Source organism: Sinocyclocheilus grahami, unplaced genomic scaffold (genome assembly GCF_001515645.1).
Source record: "Sinocyclocheilus grahami isolate Dianchi unplaced genomic scaffold, SAMN03320097.WGS_v1.1 scaffold487.1, whole genome shotgun sequence".
In the NCBI taxonomy this organism is placed as follows: Eukaryota; Metazoa; Chordata; class Actinopteri; order Cypriniformes; family Cyprinidae; genus Sinocyclocheilus; species Sinocyclocheilus grahami.
In genome coordinates, this window is record NW_015505666.1 from 519,063 (window position 1) to 530,643 (window position 11,581).

Below are 11,581 nucleotides of genomic sequence, written 5' to 3' on the forward strand. Positions count from 1 at the left end.
CAGGTATTGTGCAAAATAAATAAATAAATAAATAAAATCAGGCACATTGTGGATTGTTTCTTTTTTTATATCCATATTAAATTTTTATAAGTACTAAAATGGTTCATTTCTACATATCAAAGCTCTTCCACCTACGCATATGTAAACGATAAATTGAACTATGAGTTATTAATGGTGGACATACTGCATTTTTCAAAGGCATTCCACTAAATACACATCCCTCTTCTGACCATTATTAACTTTTATGATAAAACAATATTTTCTGAGATGTGTTGAATTTAGCAAAGAGGTTTGTGGAGGCTGCACAACTACATGCAAGAAAAGCCATGGGGGCACAGAAAAATGTTTAACCTGTTTATGCACTATACACCTGCTTTCTTTGCATAGCTGACAACAATCAAAACATAAAATCAAAAAGAACTGATGCATATTCTTCTGTCAGCCTTATAGTGCAGTAGATATAAAAAGACTTTGGAACAAAATTATGATTTAAAATTGAGTTCAACAACTCAACTGTCTACCTACAGTTGTCAAATGAACTACTCACAGATCATTCTCATGTGACTGTTCCTTCAGCTTCTACAGCAGGGTGAAATCATAAAGGAAGCCATCCAAAATATTTCTTCACAACTCAAATATACTGCTGTGTCAAATGTCAGGTGGAATGTTGTATTCCCAGGGTGGGTTACTTAAATAAATACTCCTACGCCTCAGGTCTCAGGCTTGGGCGTTTGGTGACCAAAATGTCATTGATACTGATTCTGATATTCCCCATTTTCAGAATGATTTGATCCGTGATCTTCATCTGCTTGCATGGTCGTGCCTCTCTTCTTCTTCCAGCCTTGCTTGCGGCCTGCAGAGCTTTCTGTGGTTCCATAGGTCTTCTGCTTGGTGGCCAGGGCACTGTCACTGTTGTGCTCGGTCTCATCAGCCAGCTCATCTTCCCCGATGATGCCGCATTTCTCGTCACTGGTGTTCTCAGGATCGGCCCAGTCCTGCTTCTCACCAGAGGCAAAGATGGCATAGAAGAGCACGCCAGTGTAATGCACCATGGAAGCAATCACAAAGACATGCTGCCACTCCAGGCGAGTCTGTTGAGAATATAGAAATGTAATGAGGATATACAATACATTTGTGAAAAACAAAAATGCACATTGAATTTGCTTATTTATCATTCAAGGGTTAATTTAAAGTTAAGTGTCTTGTTCCAAAGCAAAAGAGGTGAGGGCAAACTTGTTAGCTTTATAGTTTATGAATCACCATTTCTGGGGTTTTAACCTACAACCTTCTGGTTACTTTCCTTTCTATATCTATATATCTATATATCTATATATATATCTATATATCTATATATCTATATATATATATATATATATATATATCTATATATATATATATATATATATATATATATATAAGAACTTCACTAAACTGTCCATAATTGAACTTAGCCAGCTGTTACCTTAAAGAGATATTTCTACATTATCTTACCCATAAAAAATTATTTTGTTGATCTATTTTGTTTTAATATATTATTGATTAAAAAATTATTTTATTTTTGATTATAAGTGAAACATTTTTACAATTTATCACTATAGATCTGTGGTTCTCAACTTTTTTGACTCAAAGATCCCTCATTGTTCTAAACAATATTCGAAGGCTCCGTGATATAGACTATTTACAGCATTAATTTTGAAATTTCAGAATTTTCAAGATCTTCCATTAAAAACCGTTGAAAAGTTAAAAACAGTTATTGAGTAGGGGGGAAAATAAATATTTTTAATTTATTTATTATATTATATTGTATTATGAAATAAGTTTAATTTGCATCTTTTATATATCATATTAATCATTTCAATATACATAATGATATGTAATGCATAATAATTTATTAATTTGAATACTTTTGGCCATCTTGAGGCCCCCTTAGAAGTGTGCTGAGGCCCCCTAGTTGAGCACCAATGCTATATATATTCATGTCATATTTTTGAATATCCAGGAATATTTACACACTTAAAAATTCCCCTTATCAAATATAAGGCAAATGACTTCATCATGAAAGAAGGAAGCTATTTCCGTGTGATTGTATCTCTTAGGTTAAAAAAATTCCTTGTGCATATAGTATTATGTTTTTCTATACACAAGCATAAGCAGATGAAGTTAACTACCTTGTGTTTGGTAAGTGCTCCGACAATGAGGGGGCACACCATTCCAGACAGGGTACCTACTCCATTAGAGATGCCCATAAGAATGCTGGCATAGCGAGGAGCTATGTCCAGATGGTTTACATTGAATCCTGTGTCAAAGAATAGAAATACATTTCACATATTTAGATCTTCTTCGGTGTAATTTTAGAAACTAATACTCCAGCTTCTAACATCAGGCACTTTCTACTTAGTTTTTTTATTACAACTGAGCAACCCACATTATTGAAACTGGAGATGTGGCATAAGCACAAAGAAAGGTTAGAATCAAACAAAGCCAAATGACAGAGGATTATGTTGACTGACACTCTGATGACTGACACCTGTCTCATGCATCACCTGATATCGCAAATCCACTGAAGCCCACTGCCAGGATGAGGAATGAGATGGCCACTGCACGTGTGTGTGAGAACCCAACCACCAGGAGCAACGTGGCCTCCATTCCAAAACCTGTGGATAATGGCAAAAGTTAGTCATCAGCTATCTTGCACACGACACAGCGTTCCAAAAAGACAAGTTCAACTTTAAAAATTCCTCTATAGACCTTTCGTTTTTTCCATTCCACTGCTCTGCGTATTGCATTTTTACAAAAATGTGTGAATGGCCCCTAAGGGTCACTCAACACTGTCTTTATAGTTATCTTTATTAATGTAAACAGGCCTTTAACTCAACCAACGGTGTGAGCTTGGGACTTTGCCTACCTCCACAGTTCATAATTTTGCGCACGGTTGTAGTAGAGAGGATTTTCCGACTCCTCAGGAAGTCAGCCAGCTGGCCTCCTATCGGCACAATGATCGTCATCACCAAGTGTGGCACCGCTGACAGAATGCCCACCTGAAACAGCCCAACATCATGTAGTTAGCCTATTTCTAGAGTGAATTGTGGTTGTTAAATTAACAGAGGATTCTGTAACTTTAAATCACATAACAGCCCACCTTGCTGATGGGGAACCCAAAGACCTCTTCAAAGTAAGCTGGCTGACTAATGAGCAGGAGGTAAAAGGTCCAGCTACGGCAGAAGTTTGCCACAATGATTGCGTAGACAGGCATAGATGTGAAGAATTCACGCCAAGGAGTTTTAAATTTCTGCAAAGAGAGAAAAAAAGCAGTTTTTACAAAAGTAGTTTAGGATATTACATTGTCATCTTAATATAAAATTGAATATATATATATATATATATATATAAAGTTTTACAGTTTATTATACCAAATGCATGAAAGAAGACTTTGGACTACCTCAGTAGAACTCATTAAATTGGCTCCTTCCCCAATAGAGGTCTCTATGTATGTCCTTTCTTCTTCACTGATAGTGGGATGGATTGCTGGACTGTCATAAGCCAGCAAGAGCCAGAAAATATACCATATTATGCCAAACACACCTGGATATAAGCACAGAACCACACTTTAACACTGCATCTCTGAAATTACAAATGAACACATTACAGTGGACATCAAGGGTTCACTAAATGCAGTATATTTAGTGACTCATAGATTTACTACTTTTTGCCATCTATTCACAGTAACTCACTCTGTATTTATATCATGTTACTGTTACTCTTAAAAGTAAATGTTCTTTATTGGCATCTGTGGTACCATAAAGATTATCCATCAAAACTTTTTTTAATTGAACTACATTTTCTTTATTAAAGGTTCTTTAGATTATTAAAATGTTTTTTTTTTTTAAAGAGAAGTTCTTTGAGGATTCCTAAATGGTTCTTTTATGGCATTTGTTGCAAACCCCCTTTAACCCTTATTAAATTCCATTCAGTTCCATTCTATTTAGTTGAATTAAGCTTGATTTGATTCAGTTCAGTTCAAAGTGATCCACTGGTATTTAATATGAATTAGTGCTGGGCATATTTGGAAATATTTTCAAAATATATACTGTATGTTTGTGTCTTTATATATACATAATAAATATACACGGTACACATATATTATGTAAACAAAAACATTTATTTTGGATGTGATTAATCGCGATTAATCATTGCCCAGCGCTAATATGAATGTAAATTATTTTGATTGATTAAAGTCTGACAGATGTGTCATAAAGTGCAAATCAGTTAATAAATGTCATCACTCAGATTTTCATTTTCAATGTCATTTTTTACCAAAACATTTCAAAAGGCTTACCCTAAACTCACCATATATATAGAAGACAGAGGGCCAGCCTACATACTGCACTAATATTCCAGCCAGTGGCATGGCTATCACAGCTCCTGCATAAGATCCTGTCAAGCAGAACACACACACACAAAGGCGTAATTAAGAAAGTTAAATTAAGAGAGAGGGCATTAATCAACCTGCAATCATCCCTTCACATGACAGTTCATTAATTTGAAGCCATTGCGGGGGTTGCCTCATAACTGCCAGAGGAAAACTGGCATGATTGGTTTGGTTCAGCTTTGAGAGAGCAGAATTTGTTTTGTTCATTTTAATGTAGTAACTTCTAAATTTACCTTCAGATTTTCATATATTTGGAGGACTTTTTTAAGGAATGGTTCATCCAAAAATGATGATTCTGTCATTACTCAAGTTGTCAAGCTATAAGAACTTTTTAAGCAATAAATGCCAATGCCAGGATTCAAGTCCTTCATCAAACTCTGCTCAGTTACATATGCAACAACTCCAGACCTCAGCGCAACACGTGCCTCTGCCTGAAGGACAGGCTGGCAGCTGCAGGAAATGGGATTTTAATAAAAAGGTGTCTTAATGTATATTTTATTGATGCACTTATAAACCTTCCTGCTTGGCGTAGGAAAGGATTCTCGTGTGAGCTTTTGAACACAGGAGAGGGTGCTGCTTCGTTTGTGTCAACATACAGAAGGTGAAGCTGTGTGCAGACCATCTTCATTTAGTGGTCATGTCAAGAGCTGTTTGGAGCACAGGTTGTCATGGCACCTGTTTGTTGTGAAAGACGGCTGTTTTAATGCATTTGAGGTGTAATGAGCATTGGAATATAGACCCAGAGTCGACTGGTCAGCTGGTCTGTGAGCATGATTTTTGAGCATCTGTCTTGAGTGTTTACTTCTCGTGCAGACGCAGATACAGACACATTTGTATAACAGGAACATTAAATTTGGTATTTAAAAAAGGCAGATAGTGATGAACATCAGAACAGTAAAACAGAGGAAACATTTGGACATTTTTCAGTCATTTTCTGCACGTTATATCCTGACACCAGAAGGTGTCCACATGTCTTTATGAGTGAGTCATTGAATCATTCATTCAAATGATTTATTAAAACATTGATAAATTCAATAAGTAAACAAATGAACAAGCTAAATTCGGAATCGCATTCTACTCTTACTATTCCTGCTATAGAAATACATCATAAAATGGTAAGAGCTAGTATGTGGTTGCGAATTCAGCAAGTGATTCTATGTGAGTAACTCATTGAATCATTCACTCAAACCATTCGTTCAAATATTGATTTATTCAAGAACAAAACACCTCGATGTGTTCTGTTACATTAAGTGTCTCCTGACAGTTTCAATAAAATATTCTCTCACAAACCTACTCACCACAGAACGAGGTAGTAGCCAGACGACTTCTTTCCAGTGGAGGAGCCCATTTGCTCCACATCCCATGGCAGGCTGGATATGTGACACCCTGTGAACATTATGCACGGTTAGTATGCTTTCTTTCTTTCTTTCTTTCTTTCTTTCTTTCATCAAAATGGGCAATTCTACTGACCGATTAATACTTAAAGGAAGAGTTCACCCATATAATGACGTCATGAATAATGAATCATGACTTAAATTTCAGTCGTCACTCAAAAACTATGTATGGCTTTAAACGATAGCCTAGTACAGAGGTTCTCAAACCTCTCCATGAAGAGACACACCCACTTCACATACAAAATGTGCAGGCCTAGTATATATTTCACGACTACTTTTATGGTGCTTTTAATAGTATTTGGAGGTTGAATATCAGCATTCACTTGAAAACAAAGATGGTGTAAACATTTTGTGTTCCAGAAATGAAGAAGTCATATGTGGATATTTGGAATGACATGAGGGTGAGTAAATATTGACAGAATTGTCATTTTTGAATGTATTACTGCTTTAAATACACTGATCAATAGCATACCATTTAAAATGAATATGTAATGTGTTTACATATGTTATGTTTACATATGTAACGCATACATGTCATGTGTAAATTAATAATAAAAAGTAAATATTTTATGACGTGTTTAAAGATGAGGTCACTGGGGGCCACTCACCTCCACCAGTCCTTGTAAGATTCGCACAAACATGACACAGCCATAGTGGGCCCTGGCAGCTGATGGAATAAACATGTTTAGCACTGACGTCAAGAAAATGGCTGCTCCAAACACCCTGAGAATAATTCAGAGATATTTAGTAATGTTAGTTAATGGATTCAGTCAAAATTAAGCCATATAAAAACATAATGTGGCCTTAAATAATGTAGATTTATATAAATAATGTTTTGTGGAAAAGCACACAGTGAGGAGGATAAGTACCTAATTCCATAATGTTATCTGAATAACTGAATTGAATAACTCTATCATCAGTCATGAAATTCTGAAAGACATTAATCATAAAATCTGTTTCTTCTTGACATCATATAAAGTGATGAGTTAGTGACACCTAGAGAGTAATTTTGTAACTTGATACTGTAATGAGGATTTCATATCACAAAATAATATCAAAATGCATTAGAAATGCACTGAATTTAGTTTGAAGCGCAAGTGCAACCATCATTGTCAATGAATATTAGAGTAATAATTTAATATTTTTAGTTTTAGTCTGGATCTTTATGTATTTCATTAAGACATGATCAAAGGAAAACATTTAAACTCTCTCTATATACTATATAGTTATAAAATAAAATATAAAAACTTTAAAAAGGCAACATTTATCAATTTCATTTAGTTTTACTTGATGTACTAAAATAACTAAAACAAAAATAAAAATGAATAAAAATTAGGTAGTCTATAAAAATGACTAAAACTAAAAAAACTAATAATAAAATATTAATAAAAGCTATAAAAGTATCTCAAAGATTCTAAAATAGCATTGGTACAGCTTTTAATTAGCATCTACAGGGGCCTGGGTTCAAACCCTGATCTATCATGTATATGCAGATTTGATTGGATATCCAACTTGATTGTACTGATCAAATTATGAAATTTTTACCTTCAAAATTTTGGCAAACTAATTACCAAAGACCTTTTTTTTCCCATTCAAAATCCACTTTGCAGAAAACCCATCCGTTTGAATAGGCATGATGCTAGCTGACGCATCATCACTGGATCAAACAGAAGAGAGTCATTTTGGTTCATTCAGTTGTCCTTTATCTCCATTTAATCCATCCATCGCTTTTTTTTTCCCAAAACAGTGTGTAAGTGACATTTGTAATATTCCAGTGGCTGGTGTTTCAGCAAGAGATCTACTGCTGGATCTTTCATTATTAACTCTGTCAGCCACATGTCCTCTTTTCCTGAGGCTTTTATTACAAGACCGCTATCGGCCCCTCTAATCAACACACAGCACAAATTTAACCCTCGCAGCCTTGACCACTGCACTCGTGTGGTCCCTTGGGTCTTCAGACACCTTTCAACACTGAATGTAATATGAGAGTTGTATTATGGAACAAACGTCTGCCTTCCAAACGTGGCGTGGAGGCCCGTGCGTCAAGATGAGGCTCACCTGTTAGCTGCTAGCTTATTGGAGATGAAACCTCCAGGGATTTGAGTGACAATGTAGCCCCAAAAAAAAGAGCCGTGTATCAATCCCACTGTCTCTGGATCCCAATTAAACTGAGCTGGCTGAAGAAGACAAGCATTAGAGGAGACCATGTTAGCTTTATATAATTAATACATTTAAAAAAAAAAAAGAATAGTAATAAAAAATACAAAAACCTTTTGTATGCACATTTCTGTGTATGATATAAAAATGAGTAATCGTAAGACATTCATAGTAAAATGACCTCTGTGTGTGTGTGTGAGTCATGTCTTCCTATTAAAATTTCTTATGATAGGAAATTACAGGAAATTGTGGCAGCCAACTACCTAAAAAGTTACTAATGAGAATTCAAGCCAGGAAAAAAAGATGATCGGTCCTTTGAACTTGATAGAGTTCAAAAAGTCAAACGGCCTATCTAGACCTTTTTTTTTTTAACAAAGACCCCTGAATATGATGTGTGTGTGTGTGTGTGTGTGTGTGTGTGTGTGTGTGTGTGTGTGGTTAGAAAATAGATACACTATATATAAGTTTTTATTTTTTGTTATTTATTACTGATAAAAGCAGAGTTGTCAATTTAATAACAATTTAATAAAAATAAAGATAAGATATAAGATAATGTTAAATTTGGTAAGTGTGGTAAAATTGTATTTACTTGCTTACTATGTACTTACTTACTCACCCTTATCTTATTCCATGACTTCCATTAACTTCCATAGTATTTTTTGTTCCATACTATGTAAATCAGTGGCTACCAGCAACAGTTTGGTTACCAACATTCTTCAAAATATATTTTTTTGTGTTCAACAGGACAAAGAAATTCATACATGTTTGGAACAAAATGAGGGTGAGTAAATGATGACAAAACTTTCATTTTTGGATGAACTATCCGTTTATCTAAAAGTTCCCTTGTTCTAACTTAAAGGTAATTTGGTATTTTCAGTTTATATGTTCCTAGTTTCACCTGCATGACTGCAGTCCCGTTGATGTAGACAGTGTTGTTGTTAACCATTTCTACAATGGCTACACCGAGGTTGCAGCGGATGCCAAACGAGATGCAAAAGCCAAGTCCGCTGAGGATGGCGATGATGTAACGTTTGGGGAGGCCAAAGCAGCCACAATCAAAAAAGGGTGGGCTGTGTTTAGGGGCCGCCACTGGCCGACCATCTTCTGTCAGCTCAATGTTGTCCTCTTCAGCCGCATTAGAACCATCGATCTTCCTACCGTAGGATATAAAATGGTTTAGAAATAGTCATGGCTTGCAGTAGACAAAAAGATAAAAAATGTAATTATATCACTCCATAATTGATGAATAAACCAAAACGGGTCCTCTTTTTGGATTGCAAATGTAGCTTTAGCTGATCAGATTCAACTCAGTGCTGTTCGAAAGTGATATACCCATATTTATGAGTGATGTACTGATGGACTGGGAGTTGGAGGGGGCCAGCAAAGGTTGCCAGAGTGTGGCGTTGAAAAGGTCACATTGCGTTTGGTGCTCCCTCCATCTCGCCCGCATGCACCTGTTCCATTACTGAACCTGCATCTTTCCTCTCATCCTCCACCTCACAGGAATTACTTTCATCTGTCTATTTTGAAATGCACACCTGAGTTCTTCTATACACAGAGGAAGGAGTTCACTAAAAGCTGGACACTGGAGGATTGTGAATGGAGGATCAAGAAGCATCATTTCAAGAGCCTGTTCCTGATGTTTGTGAAGCATTGTTATTGCACATAAGCCACTTTAAGGTGAAGTATTGCTCTGGTACACTCTCGAAATGGATCACATGCATTTATTTTTTTCTATTGTGAACAATACATACACGTATTCAGATCAGAATTGTTGCCATATGTTGTTTTGTTTTTCCATATCATATCTTTTGTTTTAAATGAATTCTAAACTCTCTAGATACTTCTTATCATTTTTATTTTAGTGACAGCATGAGACCGTATCGATTTTTTAAATTGTCATAAGATTCCATTTTTTTTAAAATAAAAGTCAAATATAATGACGTAGATGTGGAGAAAATTGGCCAGAAAAGGACAGTTATCACCTCTTAACAACATAACAGCTTTTACATTATAATCATCCAGCCAAGGCAATATATTATTCAATATACTTTACCACAAGTAAAGTAAAAATAAGAAGGGAAAAAAAGGAAAATATTTAGATGTCATTCTATCTGAGCATAGCATTGCATCTCAATTAAAGTCTGTGGCAAACAGCCAAAACCCTTACTAAATTTCAGTACATTTTCAAAAGCAGGTACTCTACTAGATATTGTTGTCATTGCTATTGTAATTAATTATATTAATAAAAAATATTTGTATATTTGTTGTTTTGGAAATGGCATTGCTCTTGAGCACTTATTATAATGCTCTACTTTGTCTTATTAATTAAATTATGGTGTATTTTATGCATGCTTAGTTTATACACAAATCTGCATGAAATTCTGCAAAATTAAGCAATTTTAAAAGTAGGGATTAAAATAAATATGCATGACTTTAGTGTGCACCCATATATTAATTTTCCCCTCCATATTGTGTAGTTCTAGTTCTACAAGTTCTAAGAGATTTCCTGGCAATATTACACAGACGGGAAATTATGTACATTATCTCACATATAAAGCTGTCTAATGTGCAAGAAATATGTGACATGTATTTCGCTCTAATGTGAAACCTTCAGGTTTCTAATCTCTTCAAATATACTAGATGTTAAATATGTATGGAAACACCTAGAAAACTGGCTAACATTTAAATTACTGGCCAAGATACAAAGTGAATATGTTATGTTTTTGCATAATAATGTAGTGATATTTCTAGATGCCCTGACAAGCAAAGATATCCTGTGGCAACATTTTGATATGAATATTTATAAGAATGTACTTAAGAATTTAAGATTTACTTTCTTTGAGAAACAATTTGCAATGTAGGAATACTCAGAAAACTGTTTTTTCAAACATTTAAACATATTTTTTAATACAATTATACTACCAACATCCCTCATCACAAATCTTTGAAAACATAATATAGTTCTATAATGCATAGTTGTATATATTATAGTCCTGTATAGTTACACTATGTACTTTATTGCCATTTTTTCAATTATATATTTTTATGGAATATGATTGTTTTATCTCAGAAATCAGCTGCTCAATACATTTTAAGTTGATTTCTCAATTCTAAATTCTAAATCCCTTCCCATAATTGAATTTAATTCAATGCCAAAAGCCTGATGCAGTATATATAAGCAAGCAATCTTCTCATATCTTCCTCTCAGTGCTTAGACTTCAATTCAACTGCCTTCACACTTACTTCTGCAGGTTCCCCAGAGAGTCACCCACACTGTTCTTCAACTCCTCCTTCCCCGGTTTGAGCTTCTCCTTTAGACCCGCAAACCCCCCCAATGGCATTTCTCCTTCCTTTGCTCTTCTGTCCCTCAAACACTTGTCTTCTCACACTTCTGCTCTTGCAGAAAAAAAGAGCAGGATATCCACTAGACGCTGGTGCACATCCTCTCCTGTGCTGGACTGAGATGGTCTAGGTGTGCTGGAGGGGAGGAGGAGAGATGCTGAGCCAGAGACGGAACAGAGAGAAAGAAGAGGAGGGACTTTGGTTTGGATGGTCTGGGTACAATCCTTCATGCGGTTTGGGCTAAGAGCATCCAGAA

General features: G+C 35.3%; 1 protein-coding gene and 1 long non-coding RNA gene across 2 annotated transcripts; one reads left to right on the forward strand and one right to left on the reverse strand.

The window, feature by feature from the left end:
- Positions 1 to 746: 746 nt before the first annotated feature.
- On the reverse strand, positions 747 to 11,581 carry slc17a8 (solute carrier family 17 member 8). The gene is made up of 12 exons (XM_016236298.1): positions 11,227 to 11,581; positions 8,879 to 9,134; positions 7,882 to 8,000; positions 6,432 to 6,546; positions 5,728 to 5,815; positions 4,348 to 4,434; positions 3,440 to 3,582; positions 3,140 to 3,289; positions 2,906 to 3,038; positions 2,544 to 2,654; positions 2,169 to 2,296; positions 747 to 1,091 (listed from the first exon to the last, which is right to left on the reverse strand). Exons 1-12 carry the CDS (start codon positions 11,322 to 11,324, stop codon positions 747 to 749), a joined length of 1,773 nt encoding a protein of 590 aa, XP_016091784.1. The 5' UTR covers positions 11,325 to 11,581.
- Positions 8,734 to 11,281, forward strand: LOC107553957 (uncharacterized). Its single transcript, XR_001605014.1, has 4 exons — positions 8,734 to 8,761; positions 8,955 to 9,045; positions 9,484 to 9,660; positions 11,235 to 11,281. It is a non-coding gene; the product is annotated as an uncharacterized lncRNA (long non-coding RNA).